This window comes from Strix uralensis, chromosome 5 (assembly GCF_047716275.1).
Source record: "Strix uralensis isolate ZFMK-TIS-50842 chromosome 5, bStrUra1, whole genome shotgun sequence".
Lineage (NCBI taxonomy): Eukaryota > Metazoa > Chordata > Aves > Strigiformes > Strigidae > Strix > Strix uralensis.
Genome location: NC_133976.1, coordinates 468,800 through 488,889, shown reverse-complemented (window position 1 = coordinate 488,889; position 20,090 = coordinate 468,800). Strand labels below are relative to the sequence as shown.

Sequence of the window (20,090 nt, the reverse complement as noted above, 5' to 3'; positions counted from 1 at the left end):
CTGCCAGGGCCCAGTGAGGCTACGGCCGGGCAGACGTGTCGGTCTGGCACAGGCAGACCCCGGCACCGGAGGCTGGTGGGAGCTGGGACCATCCCCAAACGTGGCCGCTGCCCCCGGGGCAGTGACGGGCAGCTCTGCGGGGTCCTGGCTCGTCCCACTCACGGCTCACCCGAGGAGCTGCAAGAAATGAGCTTCAACATGAGCGTCAACAAGGCTGAGTGCCAGGTCCTGCACTTGGGCCACAACAACCCCCTGCATGGCTACAGGCTTGGGGAGGGGTGGCTGGAGCTGTCTGGAAGAGAAGGGTCTGGGGGTTCTCATTGACCAGCAGCTGAACAGGAGCCAGCAGTGTGCCCAGGGGGCCAAGAAAGCCAACGGCATCCTGGCTTGTATTAGAAATAGCGTGACCAGCAGAAGCAGGGAGGTGATAGTCCCCCTGTGCTCTGCACTGGTGAGGCCACACCTGGAGTGTTGTGTCCAGTTTTGGGCACCTCAATACAAGAGAGATCTCGAGGGGCTGGAGCGAGGGCAGAGGAGGGCAACGAGCTGGGGAAGGGCCTGGAGAATAAATCCTGTGAGGAGAGATTGAAGGAGCTGGGACTGTTCAGTGTGAGGAGGAGAAGGTGAGGGGAGACCTCATCACTCTACAGCTCCCTGAAAGGACGTTGTAGAGAGGTTGGTGCTGGTCTCTTCTCCCAGGGAATTAGTGACAGAACAAGAGGGAACGGCTTTAAACTGCAACAGGGGAGGTTCAGACTGGACGTGAGGAAAAAATGTTTCCCAGCAAGAGTGGTGAGAGAGTGGAATAGGCTGCCCAGGGAGGGGGTGGAGTCCCCATCCCTGGGTGTGTTTAAGGGCCGTTTGGATGAGCTGTGGGGGGATGTGGGGTAGGGGAGAACTTTGTAGAGTGGGACTGATGGTTGGACTTGATGATCCCGAGGGGCTTTTCCAACCTGAATGATTCTGGGATTCTGTGAAATGGGGTCGGGGAGGCGGCAGGAACGCGAGTCCTCAAGGACACGAGGTGCTGTGGGGCCTGTGGCGGTGTCACCACTCCCAGCATGGCCCCAGCCCCGCAGTGGCACAGCTCGGGGCCACCTGTCTGCCTGGGTAAGTCCCTCAGCAGCCTCGGGGGTGGTGAGTGCCCCCAGCCCCTCAGCAGCCCACCCATCCTGGGAATGGGGGGCCCTGGCCACGGCTTGGCCGGGCACAGCGAGGGCTTGGCGCTGGGGAGGGATGGGACGGAGGTGTAAGGGTGGGGTGGCTGCAGTCCCCGGGAGTGGTGGGACCCCATGAACAGGATGGACCTTGCCCTGTCTGTCCCACCCCGGTCCCGTGAGGGGAGCCCAGACACCAAACATGGGGCTGTGCAAGGGACGGGCCAGCACAGGAGGGGACATTGGTCACGCAGGTCACCCGAGGGTGCCTGCGGCACCAAGCCAGCGCCAGGGCCATCCCCTCCTGAAATCCCAGCTCCCGGGCAGTGGCCCTGGGAAGCTGCCACCCCCCCCAGCCAGGGAGCCCTAGGGTGTGGGGGGGTGATGGTGCAGGCCTGTGCCCCCCCACCTTGCCCAGACCAGCAGCCCTGGGGAGCAGCGAGTGGCCCCTGCTGCCCCACCCCGAGTGCAGCGGGACGTTGCCCCTGCCCAGGCCCACTCCCCCCTCGCTGTCCCTGCTGCTGGCTCGGCCCGGGGCAGCACAGGAGCCCTGGCGGGCAGGAAGGCAGGCAGGCTGCCCATGGCTGCCCACGGCATCCCCCGTGGAGGGGCACGGAGGGGCCCCGCATGGTCTGGGGACTGCTGGAGCTGAGAGACACCACAGAACAAAGCAGAGCTTTCTTATAAATTTATTACATAATAATAATAATAATTAATAATAATAATAATATAATATAAGAAACATAGATCTCTGTGGGGTATGTGTATCACAACGTCAAGGGCGGGAGGCGAATGGCCACACCTCCATGACTCTGGAGAAGAAGAAATCTCCTCCGAAAATCCATACAAAATAAGGGTGAAGTCAAACTGACCCTGTAAAATTAAAAACAGAACAAAAACCCACAGGTGAGTCCGTCTGGGTAAGAACCAAGAGTGTGGATGTTGGAGCCGCGTGCGTGCGTGTGTGGTGGCACGCGCGGGGTGAGGGCGGGAGCCGGTATATGCACATGCAGTGGGTGTGAGCGCGCGCCCGGGGGCGAGCGGGGGTGTCTCCGCGGGTGACACATGCATGCGGCAGTGAGGGCTGCCCACGGGCGACAGAAAGAAAACCGCGCCGCGCTCCGTCCCGCTTGGGAAATGGTCTCGGCTGGCGAAGCTCTTCACCCCCAGGAACAAAGCGCTTTGGGTTTTGTTTTCTCTTTTTTTTTTTTACAGTCAGAATTACAGACAGGAGCTGATGGACAACAGGGAATTGATGACGTTAAGTCTGGACAAAGGAAAAATACCAACAACTTTTAAAAAAAAACCCCCTTCAAAGCAAGGAAAAAAAAAAAAAAGTGTATCCCTTTTTACAGAAGATAACCCAAGTCATTGAGAAGCCATGAGAATCACAGTAACCGCCGCGCGCGGCCGAGGGGTGCGGCGCTTGCTGCCGGCCGCGCCGCAGGCTCGTGGGGTCGGTTCCTCGCCCGCTACCGCTCTGCCTTCTCCTGGATGGCTTTTCAAAATGAAATGTCTCACTGGGTCTGGAGATGTTGGGAGCGGAGATGCCAATGCAGCCAGAATAGATATAGAGTCAGGAAAGCGCTATCTACACCTGGGGAAAATCCTCTTTGCTTCAGCTGAGAAAATAAAAGTAAAGTAGCAGCAGCTGCGTTAGCAGGGGGGGGGGTTACAGTTCTGCCGGGGGGGTGGGAACGGCCATGGGACAAGACCTTGGCCCTCGGCTGTCGGGCAACCCGGGGTCCCCGGCCACCGGGGCGAGTGGCCTGGCCCTGGCAGTGTGTGGGACACGGGGCCGGTGGTGCCGCGGGGCTCGGGCCGTGCAGCCGCCCGGCAGCGCGGGCTCGGGGGGTGCAGACGGGCGGGGTGGGGGGGGGGGTGTGGGCTGCCCGCGGCATGGGGGGAATGAGCAGCTCAGCTGAGGGGCCTTGGCACGGAGCCACCCGAAGCGAACCGTGTCCGCCCGGTGACCCCGGTGCCGTCCCCAGAGCACCGGGCCCACGCTCGTCCGGCTCTGCCACGCGCCCATGGCGGGCGTGGAGGGTGGGGGACAGGGGAGGGCGATGAGGAGGATGAGGAGGATGAAGCGGTCGCTGCTGGCGTGGGGGAGCAGGTTTGCGGCAGCCCTGGGCAGCCCCTGGGGAGGGAGGGGGGCGGCGGCGCGGCGGCGTGGCGGGAAGTCGCCTTCTTTGGTGTTAGGCCTGACTGGGACGAGCCGTGGTGTCCCGCAGCGGGATCACGCAGTGTTTGCCAACACAGGTACGGCTGCAGCTGCTTGCTGGAGGAAGCTGGGATGCACAGCGGGGCGGCATGGCCGCCAGCTCTGCTGGGGCAGAGCGGTGCATCCACCATTTCCAGCCCTCGCAAGGAAGGAGCGGGGCAAGGGCGGGAATCGGGGAGCGGGAGGAGGAGGAGGGCTCCTCAGAAATGGCAAGAAGGCGTCCAGCTTTCCTGGTCCCAGACCGAACTTTCTGCAGACAAGTTGCGCTCTGCAGACTTCTGGCCTCTCGCAGCAAGAGGCGGGTGCAGGCGGGTCTCTCGGTCGCCCCAGAAACAGCTGCAGAAGGGGCAGAGACCCCGGGTTCACACCGGGTGAACCCGCCGAGCTGCCTGCACTCAGGCCAACACACCTCACAGTCCCGCCAGCAGCGCTCGCCGGCCGCCCCGAGGGGCCCGCGCCGGGCCGGGAGCCGGGGTCGCGCCGAGGGGGCAACGCTCGGCAGAGCTGCCTGATGCCCTGTGGGGAGCCGGGGCACTCTGCCGGCCGCGGGCCGTGCTGGGGCACGAGGGCCACCGGGGTCTCCGGGGGCTGCCGGGGTCGCCGATACCTGCGGGGAGGCAGGGAAGGAGCCAGCGGCGCAATGGGAATGAAGAGGCGAAAGGGATGAGCGGGGCCGGGCGGGCAGGGACAGGGCGTGCGGAGGGGCTGCGGGGTGCTGGCAGCGCCAAGCGGGGCCGGGGGGGCCGCGCAGCCAGGGCCGAGCTGTCAGTGGTGCAGAGGCTTGGCCGAGCCCCGGCGGGGACGCGCGGGGATGGTGGGGCTCGGCCAACATGCGGCAGCAGGGGCCGAAGCCAGCCAGCGGGCACATCCACATCGGCTCAGAGCAGCCTCGTCAAAGGAGCAAACAGCCCAGGGAATTCCCAGGAAACCCTGATCTCTCAGGTTTGGGGAAGAGGCCGCGCAACACCGAGCCGGGGACGTGCCCAGGCCTCTGCGCGCAGCAGAGCCTCCTCGGGGGGCTGCGCCGTGGTGGGCCCGGTGTGCCCGCAGGGATGCAGAGGGGCTGGATGCTCGCTGACAGCACAGGACGTGCCGGTGCTGCTAGAGAGGCAGCATCAGCATGGAAAGACAAGCTCCGGGTGCGGGGGACAAGCTCTGGGTGCGGGGGACAAGCTCCGGGCAGGGGGGACAAGCTCCAGGCGCGGGGGACAAGCGGCAGGTTTGGCTGGCGGCGGGTGTCTGCGGACAGCAGCGGGGGTGCGGGCATGGCGCAGCATGCGGGGGGCAGCCGGAGCCGGGGGGGAACGGAGGGAGCGAGCATGGGGCCGGGGGACGCGAGAGCAGCGGCGGTGGCGGTGGCCGTGCTGGCAGGCGAGGTGTGACCGCATCGTGGCACGGGACGTCTGCGGACCGGGACCGTCCCTGCCCGTGCAGGACCGGGCCAGCGAGCCCTGGCGACCGGAGGGTGCCAAGTGAGGCCAGCGCGGGTGGAGGAGGGTGAGGGGGGGAGCCGGGGTGCAGGGCCTCTGCGCAAGCTGCTGCACGTGCTGCGGCCGCGGGCCAGGCATGCGGGGGCTGGCGGCGAGGATTTGGGGGGGAAGGTGCCGGGAAGGCGGGAGGGGGGAAGGCGGGAGGTGCGCAGGGCGGGGGGTGAAGGTGCCGGGAGGGTGCCCGGGGGGTGAATGGGGGGGCTGGGTGCGCGGCAGCAGGGGGGTGACGGGCCGGGCTGCGGCTGCGGGGGACAAGGTGGAAGGGGCAGGAGCTGGTCTGCGGCTCCAGGTACAGCGCCGGCGCGGAGGGGCCGGGCCGGGGGCGCCTGAGGGGTGCGGTGGCACACCCCGGGGGGGCAGGCGGTGGGTTCCGGCAGACGCAATGGCTGCTATCGCAATTCGGACGCCTCTCGGCTCGCCGGGGCGCGAGGCCCGGGGGTACCCCGGGGTACGGACCGCGGGCTGTTCGCTCGCGGGTCCAGCTTGAAGCCCCTCTCGCCGTCCCCGGGCGCCTGCCCCGGCTGGGAGCAGCGGGATGGCGGCCGGGGAGGGGGGGAGGCCGCGGACCCCCAGGGCCCGGCGGCTTCCAGAGAGCTCGGGATGGAGCTGCTCGGGCACATGCCCAGGAAGAGCTCAGGGAAAAGAGACGGCGCTGCAGCGCGTCAGGATCCGTCCCGGGGAGGGCCTGGTGTGCCAGCACGGGTCAGGATCCCTCCTGGGGAGGTCCTGGTGTGCCAGCACGGGTCAGGATCCCTCCCGGGGAGGTCCTGGTGTACTGGCACAGGTCAGGGTCCATCACCAGGGAGGTCCTGGTGTGCCGGCACGGGTCAGGATCCCTCCTGGGGAGGCCCTGGTGTGCCAGCACGGGTCAGGATTCCTCCCGGGGAGGTCCTGGTGTACTGGCACAGGTCAGGATCCATCACCAGGGAGGTCCTGGTGTGCCGGCACAGGTCAGGATCCGTCCCAGGGAGGCCCTGGTGCACCAGCACAGGTCAGGATCCCTCCTGGGGAGGCCCTGGTGTGCTGGCACGGGTCAGGATCTGTCCTGGGGAGGGCCTGGTGCACAGGAGCGGCTGCCGCCCCCAACCCGGGCCTGGGCCTTTTCCCTGGCTGAAGATTGTAAAGGTTCGGAGATGTGTGAGGGTCAGAAGGAACCTCCTTGTCCTTCCCTCTAGCACCAGAAGAGTTTAATGCCTTCGTGGGGGACTCAGCTTTTTGGGAACACCGGTCACCGAGCCATCCCCTCCCGAGCTGGCCGAGCCCCGGCCACCCTGAGCCAGGGCAGGGCAAGGCTGGGGGACGGTGCGGCAAGGAGGGGGCACGCAGGGCGCCGGGCAGCTTGCCGGGGAACGAGGAGGCCACCTCCTCCAGCGCCGGGGCTGGCCTGGGTCGCTCCGCGTCCCCCGAAGCTGCTGGGCAAGAGAGTGGCTCCTGCCCAGCCCTGCTGCCCTGGTGCCGCCCGGACCTGCACGCCGTCCCCCCGCTCCGGAGGAGCAGCCCCAGCGGGACCCTCGCGGCTGAGCCGGGGCGTGACGCGGCGATTGCTCCCCGGGAGCGGGGCCCCGATGCCGCGGGGCTGCGCCCACCCGAGGTGCGGGGGGCTGCGGGGTGGTGGAAGCGCCAGCTCCGTGCGTCTCTGCCTGGCGGGGGTGGGGGGGTGGAAGACTCGGTGTGTCCCAAAAACCCAAGTTTTGTTTTGTGTTTCTAAATCTTTAAAATCCAGAGTGTCTGAAAGGAGCTGTTGGGGTTTTTTTGTGTTTTTTTTTTAAAAAGACTTTAACATTCATTCAGTCAGTCGCTAAAAACTCCCATGAGCCATGGGCGTCCCAGGGGAGGGGTGCAGGCACCGCCTCGCCAGCATCTCAACGAGTCTAGAGATATATAGATTTAGTAAAATTATAACAAAATCAGGTGGCTATAGCTATAGATATAGATATATAGATATTTGTTCTCTCTTTTCAAATATATAGCTGATTAAAAAGATGCAAAATAAGGATGACTAGGACGGAGTGGGAATCCTGTAGTTCAATATCATCTCTTGTAGATCATCAGCTGCTCTCTATATAAATGCACGGAGATTAAATATTATCCATCAACGTGTCCCCCTTGGAAACAAGACCCCAAACCAAGAGGAAATAAAACATCTCCCTCCCTCCCCTCCCCCCAGTAGAACGTTGGCAAAGCGTTTTCTGCTGGATTCCCCACCAGCCTCCCTCCGACATCCCCAAACATGCTTCTATCCATGCGGTTTCAGTCCCTCTCTCACCGGGGCAACCGAGGGCGACAGGCAGAGCACAGCTCAGAGTCCAGGGCTAGTCTCTCTCTCTCTCTCTCTCTCTCTCTCTCTCTCTCCTCTCTCTCGCGGGAATCGCTCTTCTGGCTCGCAGGGCAAGGCTGGCGGCTCCCCGGGGCGGCTCTGCGCAGGAGGGAGCGGGTCCGGGCTCACCGCGGGCATCTGCCCCGCCGCCGCGCTGGCGCTGCCCGTCCACGGAGACCTTTGTGCGCTGGGGCCCTTTCCCTCCGAGCGCCGGCTTGGCCGCCTGCCTCCGGCCCCAGCGGGGCCAGGGCCACCACTGCGGCCCCGGTGCCTCCTGCCTGCTCTTCCCGCGGCGTGCTGAGTGCCAGCACCGGCCCTGCCTGCCTCCTGCACCAGCCCCTGCCCTGCCGCGCTCCCGCCGCACCGGCTTGGAGCATCTCGGGGGCTCCAGGCCCCGACTGACCTGCCCGGGACGCGGCCGGTGGCGAGCGCTGTGCCCGCTAGCCTCCCCGCCGCGTGCCAACCGGCGTCTCCCTGCCTGTCGCGCCCCGGCAGCGTGGCCGGCGCTCGGCCTGCAGCAGAAGCCCTCTCCCTAGCTGGGGCTTGGCTCCTCACTGCACCGCTGGCCCTGCCCCGCTCCCCACCCCAACCAGGTGTTGCCCTTCGGCCACAGGGAGCCCTGGGCTCGGCAGCAGCACGTGGTGCCTCGGCCCCTCCGGCCACCAGCGACGCCCCCGGGCAAGAGCACATCAAGCGATATACAGGCCAGACTCTCTGGGAGGAACAGAAACGAGGATGTATTTCATGCAACATTCCTTGTCCCGAAGGCGTCGCGGGGCTGGCGGGGCCGAGCGGGGGGGTCTGCGTGTGCGTGGCACGCCGGGGCGGTGGGGGAGCGGGTGGGAGCCTCTCGGCTCCACGCCCTTCAGTGCAGTGCTCAGAATAGAAAGAGAATCAAAGTGGGTTTTATTAGTCTAGTAGAAACTCCCCCCCCCCCCTCCCCGTGGTGGCTCTGGAAGAGGCCAGCGCTGCCTGGGACGGTCAGCTGTCTACCAGCTGCTTGAGTGCCCGCTCAATGTTCATCCGGTGCCCGACCCGGGTCACCCCCAACTCCACAAAGTCCTCCTTGGTGAGGGCAGGCAGGTGCGTGCCCTCTATTTCATGGTCCTCAAACTTGTCTCGGTGCTCCACCAAATTGATGCTTTCCAGCCAGTCCCCGACGTCGTACTTGTTCCACAGGTGGAGGGGTTTCTGCATGAAGGGCCGAGGCGGGTGGAGGGTGTGCAGGGGTGGCCCTGGCGAGGGGGACGGGGACGGGGAGCGGCTCCGGGCGCTCACGCTCCTCACCACAAAGCGCACCTCCTTGGGCTCGTGTGGGATGGAGAGGCTGGAAGATTTGAGGATGGTGGGAGGGGTCAGACCGTAGGGCCGGACGGTGCTGAGGGGCTCTGTCCGATCCAGAGCCGGCTTCACGGGGCTGGGGGTACGTCGGGTTACAGGGTAGCGACTGCCAGGTCGGACTGTGTAGGTGGTCCCGGAGCTCCGCTGGGAAATGGTGCTGAGTTCTCCTAAACTACTGAAAAGTCTGCAGAAAGAACGGTACAGCGAGAGAGAGGAGAGAGAGCAGAGGGCAGGGGTAAGGCGGAGGTCCCCAGACACAGGAGCACACACACAATATACACGGGGGGTGCTGCTGGAGGGCTGGGCTGGCCTGAGATGGGGGGGGGGGGAACTCTGCAGCGCTCGGGGGACACGGCTCGGAGCCCTTCGGCCAAGACTCTCTCACAAGCCCTGCCAGGGCTGCTCGGGGGAGGTAGAAGAGGTTCGAGTAAGTACCTCCAGTATCTTGGGTTCGTGGCCAAACCTGCCCTGACTCCACGGCTCTGAACCCCTCGAGACCTGCCCCGGGCGGGGGAGATGCGGCCCCGCAGCCCACCGGGTGCACACAAAGACTTGCTGCGGCCCAAGACCCTGCACCTCACCCTGCCCCGGCCGCTGGGCAGGACCCTGCGGCAGAGCTGCACCGCAGCCCACCGGCCCCACCTCCCACCAGGGACCCCCCGGCTCAGCACGCTCTCGGGCCCCACCATGGACCCGGGGCAAACCAGCGCTCCCAAGCGCATCGGCCAGTTCCTTCCCGGGACAAGAGGGACCTTGTGGCACCTCCCCAGAGTGCGGCGTGGGGACGGCAGGACCAGCACGTCCCCACAGGGAGGGAGCCAGCGGGGTCTGACCCTCACCCGATGACGGGCAGCTCCTTCACCAGGGCTGCGGCAGCCCGGAGGCGTCCGCACTGGTTGTCCCCTTGCACCGTGCTGTGTCCGCCTCCCCGGCCTGCACCCCATGTCACGGTGGTGGCGGGGGCAGGCCGTGGAGCCGGGCAGGGGACAAACCGGGCTGCGAGCACACCTGCCTTCTGCCTTCTGCCCTCGCCTCTTGCCCTCGGTGCCCCCCCAGCACGAACAAGCGCTATGGGTATGCGCAAAGAAACGGATCTAAAACCTGACAGGGCAAGGTGACGGAGGATGAGTCCTTGGAGTGCAATGAGCTGAGTGCGGGCCTCAGCCTGGGGGGCTGGGGAAGGCATGCTGCTGGGCCCAGCCCCGAGCACACCCTGCCTTGGAACGGGCACCCGCTGCCGGCTGCGGCTGGGGACGCGACTCCGACCGGGAGGGACCTGGGACCCCCCTGCACTCTCTGTCCCGGCAGCGAAAGCGAACGCAGCACCCTGAGCCTGCCCCAGGGCTTTGGGCACGGCTCCGCGGAGGCTGGCGGGGTCTCAGCTCCCAGGAGGGCTCTCAGCAGAGGCCCAGGTCCCATGGCAGAAACGCTGCAGCCCTGACGGAGCAGGGAGGAAGGGTCGTGGCTCCGGGGCCGAGAGGCACGGCAGGACCACGGCTGCACTGGCTATCTCTGCTCAACGGTCCTCGGCCACTCATTTGGGCCAAGCAAGGCCGGTTTGCTTCTCCTCCAAACTAACCCATAAAATGCAACAGAACGGCAGCTCCCTGGCTCCTGGACATGACGTCGCTTAACCAACGAGCAGCCCTCTGGGCCGTCTGCACGGTGCCCCGCGGGCAGCCCCCCGCTGCTCTCCGGCCGCCCTCCAAGCTCTGCCCTCCCCTCTCAGGCCCTTCCTGGAACAGACGGACACTCTGGAAACCTGTTGCTGACGACGGGAGTCCAAGGGCTACAGTTAATGGTGTACACCCACTGCCAAAGCGCACGCCACACACGAGCCGCACTTCTGGGAGGTTAGTAAGCACTAATGATTTCTTAGAGATGGCTCCGAGAAGATGAGCGGAATGTGAATATGAAGGTCTGTCCATAGTCTGCGGGCTCAGGCACATTTCGTCTTATTCTTATTTTCCTGCCACCTTGGCACAGAAAGCAAGACGGCTATAAAGAAGCGTGACGATGAATCACATTTGGGAAGCTCCATCAATGCAGAAGAGGAAGAGCTGAACGACCTTGAGGGCAGCGGTACAAGAAACAGAATGAAAAGTGACACTACAGAATACAGCGTCCTGCTCAGAGGGCTGGCAAGGGATCTCTGCTCTAACGGAGAGAAAGTTCTGGGTCTACTGTGAGACCCTGGGGGGGCTGCCTGGGAGGTGCCAACGCGGCGCGGCCGCGGGAAGGCAGAAGGAACCTGCAGGATCTGAGGGGTGCAGTTCTCAAAGACACACGGACGCATCTGTGTCGCCGTAGGAGACACCGCTACGCTCTCATCTGAAATTCCAGGCACGGTTCTGGCCACTCATGTTCAAGAAAGGTAAAGGCCATCGGGAACGGCTGTGGAGACGGCAGCCCGTGTGCCAAAGGCTTCTGTAACTGGCCCAAGGGGGGACAGAGGGGGACGGTGCTGTCACTCTGTGAATGGAGAAGACTTGAGGGTACCGAGCCCTGCGGTAGCCCTGTGCGAGCCCAGCTCCTCACCGAGGGGGTGGAGGATGCCCCGTGGCCGTCCGGCAGCGGAGGGGCAGGTCCCACAGAGACCCCCACCGTGCACAGGCCGTGCTGCGAGGTCTCGCCGGCTCTCGGCACCATTTCGTCTTCGTTTGGTGGCTTACAGCGCCTGGAAAGGTGGCCATGCCCGCTCGGGGGGACGGGGCCACTGGAACCACGCGCGAGGAACCCGCCGCGTGCCCCAGCTCCCGCGGCTGGCCAGCAGATGTAAGCTGCAGGTCTGTTCTCCGCAGAGCTGGGCGTGACGCGCTGCTGGCACCATGCCGTTGGCTCTGCACACCCCCAGCGCCGCTCGCTGCCTCTGGGAGCTGACTTCATCGGGGGCCGTCAGCCCAATTAGTCGGTCACAGCCACTTCATCCTGCTCTGAAGCCAGGCAAGATTTTCGGGATGTGATCACTCACAAGTGGCACCTCAGCACAATACCCCTTCCAAGGACTTGCACATTGTGCGCAGCGACAGTATCTGCCTCGAGGGTTTTTCCTGGGTCACTGCTCTTCTCCACTGCAGATTCACGTCGGCGTATCCCGTGTCCTGCCCCGGGGGACAGCGGCAGAGGTGTGGACCAGCCGCCTTTAGCCAAGCCAAGGCCAAGTGCTGCCACGTTTCAGGACGCTGCTGTCAAGGACTTCAGCTCTGTCAGGATTCATGAACACTACGGCATTGTCCACGTCTCCTTTAGGCAACATCAAGTCAATGTTAGTGGGGAGCTTAATAAGAAAAATTAAATGCTTCCTTCACTTTCCCCTTCTGCTCAGAAGTCCAGCAGCCCGGAGATGGAGGGGTTGCCAGTTGCCACAGGTCTCTCTGTGTGAGTCGGAACGTGGCAGCTGCACTCCCCGGGGTCGGGCTGTGCCTCCACGCTTGTCTTCTCCAAACAGGTTGTGACAGCTCTCAACCCCTGTCCTGCGGAGCTCGGCGGTGGCAGTCTGGCAGCACCAGCAGCAGCAGCAGATCGATTGCCCAGGCTGCTTCTTCAGCGTAGCCAGATAAACTAGTTTTTGGAGATGCGGCTCTGTTCGCTCACCACAGCACAGATGTGGGAGCGACCGGGATCAGCGGAGAGGGAGAACAGGTCTCATGGGAAGCAGTTGCACAAGCAAAGAAACACCAGCTTGATGAAAAAGGAAGTTCTACCCAAAGAAAGAGGGATTATGCGTTTGTAGGACAGCTAATTAAGCCTTCTGGGAATACTTTTACTGAAAGTATTGAAAAGCAGATTTGTTGAATGAGTCACTAATGCATGAGGATTCTTCCTTTGAACTCTGTATCTCGGTCCAGATTTCAACAGCATTAACGCACTTCTAACCTCTCCAAAGAGAGATGCTTCACTTTTGCTCAGCAAGTCTTTCGTGTTGCTGCTCTCGGCTTCAGGGTGTTTTCGTACTGGACTCCAAAAGCCTCTCCCCTGCTTTCGTTGGAACTGCACGAAGGACTCTCCTGCTGTGCTGAACCACCTCCGCTCCTGATGGGAGACCCGAGACCGCTCTCGTGATCCTCCACCGGTGCTGGGTGCAGCCGAAGGCTCCGCCGCAGAGCTGGGCGCGATCTGTGGCCGTGGCCAGGCTGCGCTTTAGGCCGGGCTTGGAGACTAATCCTCTCTCTCTGCACGAAATGCAGGTGGACGCTCTGTGGCTTCCTGCCTAGAGCGATGCATGCGCAGATGTCATGACACCTCTACAGCTCCCGTTTGGAAAGGGTTTTGTCTTCCAGAACTGTCTCATGAGAACTGTCCCTGAAAAGGGAGGACAAAGGGGAGGGGTGCAGAAAGGAAAGAAAGTCTCTCTGGATGGCCCCCAAAACAAAAATCAGAAGCACTCGTGCTACGTGTCACCATGGAAATAACACAACCGCCAAACAGGACATAAACTCACTGGCACGAGCTGGGCGCTCTCGCACGCCAACAGGCTCCGCTCGGGTGAGTTTGCTTTGGGGGGGGCTGGTGACGGGGTACGGGCCTGTTTTGGAAGGTGGAAGGGAACGCGCTTCTCCACAGAGCCCCGAGGAAGCCTCCCCTGACCAGAAACGAAGCCCCAGGACGAGAGGCAGCCCCCAGCCACCCGCCCCGCCAGCGCACGGCCCCAGCGGCAGAGCGAGCTGCCCCACGGGGGACTGATGAGCTCCTCTCGGGGACCATTTGCCAACACACTGCTCTTCCCTAACTGCTGAATTTCAGCAAGAAATTTGTTCCTGGCTCTCAGCAAAAGAATCCAAAGAGAGCTTATCCCCATAAAGAAAGCCCGCAGGGAAAAGGGTGCCCAACAGTGTGCGAGGCTTAGCTGAAGAACTACTGAGAACAAGGTTTTTCACCAGAGGCGACCTAATTTCCTCCTGTCAGTTTTTCTTAGGACTCTACTAGTGCAGCCAGCACTTTCATTAGGGAAGATAAATCTGGCATTTCTGAGCTCTCCTCTTTCACAGCAGAAAAACAAAGGGATGCTGCGAGGGAACACCTGAAAACTGCTACAAACAAGTGGGGTTAATGGTACCCAAGGTACTGTCCCTCCTGGTGCAGTAACTCCAGCAGCACCCGGAGGGCTGACGATGCTGAAGCAGCACTGGAAGAATTCATCTTCAGACCAACACAAGAACGAGCAAACCAGGAGAGAACGGTTAAATCCTGTAACTCTAAGGGCTGCTGCACTTCTGTATGGAGTCTCCTGAGCAGGAATAAATGCAGAAGCTACAGGCAGCACTTGTGCGTGAAGTCCTACAGATCAGGCAGCTTGGTCCACGTTGGACTTACGATGCACAGACAGACGCTGAGCACGTGCAACTGGTCTCCTGTTTCCCAAAAGAGATTTCACAGGGTCAGAGACTTTACGAAGGGGCCCAGCAACCGCACTGTGCGTGAGCCACAAAGCCGATGTGTTCCGAAAGCGAGCGACGCGCTGTGCACACGCAGTATAAGCAGCTCGTACCTCTGCGCGTGGAACAGCCCCGCTGCCGTGTGCCACCTGCCTGGGAATCCCCGATAAACTTCCCAAATCCTCAGATTCTGCCCGGATGGAAAGGGACGCACTGTGGGGAGGACTCGGAAGTCGGGCACCTCTATACTCCTCTTCTGAGAGGGGTGGCTCCTTCGGGCCAGACTGTGGGGTTTTTTCCCTCCAGGAAGGTGCCAAAAGAGATCGAGTGGATGACCCGTTACCTTGGTGTTTGGGCAAAGAGTCCGCACAGCACCGGGCAGGAAAACCCTCCAGAACCCCGCAGCGTGGTGGCTCAGGGGAGCCACGAGGCGCTCGGGCCACAGGAGGCTGAGGGGTATCTGCAGGGGTTCACCTCGCGCTGGCTCTGCAGCCAAGCGGCTGCACCTCGCCCGTGCCGGGGCTCAGCTCCCTCGGAAGAAGCTCAGCATCCAGAAGGCAATCCCTCTTCTTTTCCTTCCACAGCCCATCGCGTTGTTATGGCAACCAACATGCTTAGTTAGGTCTAAGCCTAGTATTTGGCAAGTGGCAGCCCACTCTTGGTGCCTGTCTTGGCTTGCAGCCGCTGTCCAGGTGCTCAGCGAAGCGGTTGCCGTAACACGGCAGGAACTCCTGCCTTCAAGGAGGGCCCAGGGCAGGGCGGGCTGGCCCCTCTCACATCAATCCCTGTGAAGGTGATGGAGCAAATCATCCGGGAAACCATTTTCCAACACACTGAGGACAAGAGAGTGATGAGGAGTAGACAGAATGGCTTTACAAAGGGGAAAGCATGTCTGAGCAACATGGCGGCTGCCTACGACCAGGTGACGAGGTTGGTGGGGGAAGGACGAGCGATGGATTTCACGAGGTCCTCACTGACAAACTGGTGGAGTACGGCCAGGCCAAGCGGAAGGTGGGGCTGGCTGGGAACTGCCCCAACTGCCGGGTCTAAGGGCGTGATGGCCGGCTGGAGGCTCCTGACCTGTGGTGCACCCCGCTGGGGCTGTCCTGGGGCCAAGACCTCCTGATGGTGTCATTAAATACCCGGGGCAGAGGGTCTCCTCAGCAAGGGGAGGAGACACGTTTTGTGCAGATGACACAGAACGGAGGAGTGGCTGATACACCCCGTGGGTGTGCTGCCCCTCAGAGCGTCCCCCGCTGACGGGAGGAGCGGGCCAAGAGCAGCCTCACGGAATTCAACAGAGGGAAATGCGACGTCATGCACCTGAGAAGGGGGGGAATGACCTCACCCACCAGGTCACACCAGGGGCTGAGCCACTGCACGTCAGCTTTCCAGAGAAGGACCTGGGGTGCTGGCAGACACCGAGCTCAACACGAGCCGGCAACGTGTCCCCGCAGCAGAAAAAGGCTGTTGGTGTCCTGGGCTGCATCAGGACTGGTGCTGCCAGCAGGTCGAGGGAGGTGATCTCCCTGCCTGGCACTGGTGGAGCACACCTGGAGTACTGGGCCCAGTACAAGAGAGACACGGGTTTACTGGAGTGAGAGTCCAGTGAAGGGTCACAAAGATGAGGAAGGTATTGGGCACAGAAGAGACTGAGAGAGCTGGGACTGTTCAGCCTGGAGAAGGTTCAAGGGCACCTACCAGTGACCTGATGGGGGGAATAAAGAAGATGGAGCCAGACTCTTCTTGGAGGTGCCTGTGACAGGGCAAGAGGCAACGGGCGCAGACCGAAACACAGGAAATCCCACCTCAACATGGGAAATTATGTGAGGGCACTGTGAGGGCAACCAAGCACTGGCACAGGTTGCCCACAGCGGTGGTGGAGGGGGGGGATCCTTGGAGATATTAAAAGCCCAACGTAACAATCTCCTGGGCAGGCTGCTCTAGGTGGCCCTGCCCGAGTAGGGGGAAGACCAGACGATCCCCAGAGATCCTCTCCCACCTCAACTCTTCTGTGAGACGGTGGAGGACCTGCGCAGACCTGCCATCAGCCGACAGCCAACGCCCCGAGGAGAAAGCAACGACGTGCCGGAGCCCATTCCTCCAGGTCACTCCTCCACCAGGGTTTAGGCGAGGAGGGCTTGAGCTGACGGACCTTCCCATGGACCTTCCTCCAGACCTTCCTGCCAGCGCCCGCAACCTCCTCTGGTGCACACGCAGCAAGCAAACAGCAACGTGCTCCTGCAGCACCACCAGCGCCCAACCTGCCCTGCCAGCCCCCACCATTTCAGCACCGGCTCTCGCTCCCCACTGCCTGTGGGGCCCTGGAATCACCCGGGATGCTGTCGCCCCCACTTCACAGGGCCTGTGCTCTCTGGCCTGCAGAGCCGGCGGCTGCCCTCGGCTGCCCATCTCTTTACACTTCTTAGCACTGAACTTTCTCTGCTCTCATGTGGGTCACTCATTTAGCTTGGCTAGTTTCCCTCTAGCTCTTCACTGTCCTCTCTAAGCTTGACGTCCCCCAAAACTTCATATTTTCTGCAAATCATGACTTCTCATTCATCACAGTGGTTTCCATACAATAAATCCCAGAATCCTTCAGGTTGGAAAAGCCCCTCGGGATCATCGAGTCCAACCCTCAGCCCAACTCCACAAAGTTCTCCCCTACACCACATCCCCCAACATCTCATCCAAACGACCCTTAAGCACACCCAGGGATGTTATCTATTAAATGAAATGTGTTATCTATTAAATGAAATGGGACCCCACTACAAAATACCTGCTATTAACCTTTTCCCACAATGAAACCTGACAAGCTACTTCTACTCTTCATTTCTGGTATCTTTTTCTCTGTAAAACATGTCCAGACTGAAGTCTTACTTCTGGCTCTGGAAGAATTCCTCAATATTAGTAATCCCTCTCCCACCCCTCCGATGCCCAGCTCCTGAACCGCTGTCTGGAACAGGGACCAACGCCTTCGCTCCCGCGCGAGGGGCAGCGGCAGGAGGACACACGCTCGCCCACCCAGGAGGGGCCTTCCCGAGCAGCACCGAGCGTGGAACCCACACGGCTCCCTCAGCCAAGCGTCTCCAGCGTCCCAGCACGCTGCGTTCAGCTCAAGTCTCACCGTGACATCTGACCACTGAGGAGACAACAAACCCCCCCCCGATCCTCTGCCTGGCGAGGGAAGTGCAAAGGGGCCCGAACCGTCTCACGCATGGCTGGAGGTGCTCAGCCCCTGATGAGGGCGGACGTGCAGGCAGCACACCAAGTCCCCAGGTGAGAGCAACCTGCCGGCTGGTGAAGCAGAAGCTACTCAGGGCAGTGAAAGAGTCTAGAGAGGACAAACCTCCCTGCCTGAGGCACGTGTACCGCTGACACCCCTCTGCACCGGGCACCAGGCAGAGCCAGGGTCTCCCGCATCCGTGTCACACCATGGTACAGTGCAAAGCTTTTCTTTTTGCAGAAAAAGCAGGGGAGAGATTTAAGTTTCTACACCTAGGAAGTGACATCCTTCTAGATTTCCTTGGTCTGCTTGGGATTTGACTTCCTTCTGCTTATTGCCAGAGCAGGCGAGGGAGGAAGTCCTACAGGTAGCACAGGTTGAGCATCTTCCTTGACACGGGGGGTGACAAAGAGATGAGGAAGCTGATGCCCACAGCTTAAGAGCAGCTGAACACGTCACAACCGGTGGTGTGGATCAGGTCAGCTCTGCTGCTATTCGATGGTCAGCGAGGGACCCCCATTTAACAACACAAGTTTTTAATAAACCCTAATGCCAGATCCTGTAGGACCAGCAAAGTTTGCGGGTCACAGGACGGCAGGACAGTGGCCAGCAGCTCCACGGGCACAGGCGCTGCAGGTGGGAGAATGCTCGACAGTACAGCTGCAGACAAGTGCTTTTAAAAACCGCAGGAACAGATGAAGTCGCTCAGGCCCTGACTTCTGACGTGCCACAGCACGGGGCGGTGACTCCTGAACTGGGCTGGGCCGAGCTGCGCTGCCCCTGCAAGTCTGCCACGGACAGAAGAGGAGCCAAGAACTTGTGACTTTCCCAAGAGCTGACATGGGGAAGGGGTTTTGTGTGGGGGGAGGACAAGACAGGGAACCCCGGCTGGTGCCTGGGTAAGGATGAAGCTGCTGCTCTGAGGCTTTGGGGTTTGTTGCAGTGCAAGGTGCAACCCAAGACAGAACTGAACTGGTGCGATGCTGGAAGGACGATACTCGACATTCACCTACGGACTGGACGCTGGCCTGGGCCCGTCTACGACTGCAGTGCCTTTCTTAGGGAGAGCTCCCATCTGCCTGCCATGGGCAGGTGAGAGCAAACCGCACTTTTGTTGGGTTTGTTTATTTTTTGGCTCTCCCAAACTGTATATAAGATGTTATCCCAATAAAATACAGAGGCTGGATTTGGGAAATAGCCAGCCAGCCACAGAAACACTGGAGGTATATTCCCTTTTGTGGCCTCTCAATGTAATGCCTCCTTCCTGTTTCAAAACTGCCTTTTTTGTCCTCTCCCACTCCATCATTCCCCTCTCCTCTCTGATCACACGTCTGCAGCCAGCACAGCAGTCATTCTTGCTGCTCACTGCTGGAGCATCTTCCCCCGACCTCCAAAGACTAACTGACCTTCCCAGCTCACCGCACTGTCCTACAAACTGGAGCAGGACCCGTCTTCGGGGTCAGACCAGCCTGTCCCATGGTCTCCTGAGCTCCCGGCTCTGTCACAGGTGCCCAACGGCCTCTGCGCGCAGCAGCCTCTGTGTAGAAGATGAAGGGATGGTGACAGCCACCGGCAGTGGCAGGGCTGTGGCACTTGAGTTTACCGGGCCCCTGGTAGCACCTAAAGGCTCAGCAGTGAGGTCCTTGTCCAAGAAGTGCCCAGAAAAGGACTGGGGACTACTCCTACTTCTTGTTCCTTGCTGGTCTCAGAGGAGCTGGGGGAGGGCACATTTGTGTTTGTTTTTCGGTTCCCAGTTCCCAGCGCTGAGTTCTGAGAGCCCCGACGGCGCAGCCCTTCTCCCACCGTCCCCGACGACGCGCCGGGTGGGTCCCGAGGCTCTGGCAGGGCAGAGGCACCGCGGCTGCCGGACACAGAGGGTTCACTTGAGCCGTTTCACTGCTTTCCTTCAGACCCAGCTCGCCTTGGGAATCTCACTGACCACTAAAACCTGAGCCTGGGTTATGGGCTCGGCTTTCCACCCGGTGCCTGCGCTGGGCTGGGTGTGGGGCGAGCACCCCCGCAGCGTGGCTCGTGCCGGCAGCGCTGCCTGAGCCCCAGAGCCTGCACCCCGCCCCGTGCCGAGGAGAGCAGGTCTGAAGCTTTACATTTGAGGTGACAAATTTTGTTGCAGGGGAAAATGACCACGGTCTGCAGTGGATGCCTGACCCTTTGCGCAGCTAATGAGAGGGGAAGCTGGCCCATCAGTGTTTTAACTGTGATGACACGAAAGGTTAATCTACAGGGTCAGCTAATTACATACACACGGCTAACCCCGTGCTTCCAGCCAGCCGCCAGCACTCCTGCAGCTGAACTGGTGGAGCCTCAGAGCTATTGTAGGACTGAGCCTCCTCACTTGTGAAGCCTAAAAATGCCCTGTGTTTACAGCACCCCTCTGTCCCTTCCAAGGAACTCAATGCAAAAACCTGTGCTAAGAAAATTTTAAAGGTGCTCAGTTAAGCGGGCACCAGCATGGACTGCACACCCAGGTTTATCGCTGATCCTTTTGGACCAAGACAGCAGCTAACCCTAACCCTAACCCTAACCCGAACTGCCCTAGCCCCAATCTTAACCCAAACTTTAACCCTAACCCTAATCTGAACCTAACCTCTTCAGGCACAACTGGGACTAATGCCACTCGTGCCGTGCGCCGGGCAGAGGCAGTGCCTGCTGTTCCCCTCTCCGCTCTCACACAGCCCACGGCAGCTCCCCGGGCACGGGCAGGGGCTGCGTGTTCATGACTCATCGGGGCCCGCGGGGCTGGATGGGGCGGCCGCAGCTCGCGCTCGGGTTGGGCAGGGATGCTGGGCGCCGGCGAAACAATGTCCAAAGCTTTCACACAAACAGGGCTGTGCAACAGAGAGGAAACATCAGCTGACGACTACAGTCAGTCAGACGGTGCTGGACAGGAGCAGGCACTGCCATTGTCTGAAACGCCGGCTCAGCGGGACGGGGACGAGCCA

The 20,090-nt window shown here is 61.5% G+C and overlaps 1 protein-coding gene across 6 annotated transcripts in view; it reads right to left on the bottom strand.

Annotated features, from left to right (window-relative positions):
• Window positions 1-1,832: 1,832 nt before the first annotated feature.
• The window catches only part of SHANK3 (SH3 and multiple ankyrin repeat domains 3), a 368,779-nt gene continuing 350,521 nt past the window's right edge, over window positions 1,833-20,090 (bottom strand). For 3 of the 6 annotated variants that reach the window (XM_074869549.1, XM_074869547.1, XM_074869548.1), the window contains one exon: window positions 1,833-8,713. In XM_074869549.1, the coding sequence (XP_074725650.1) occupies window positions 8,170-8,713 (544 nt within the window). In that variant the 3' untranslated portion in view covers window positions 1,833-8,169. The remainder of the gene's footprint in view (window positions 8,714-20,090) is intronic. The other 3 variants (XM_074869554.1, XM_074869551.1, XM_074869552.1) reach the window with 3 other exon arrangements.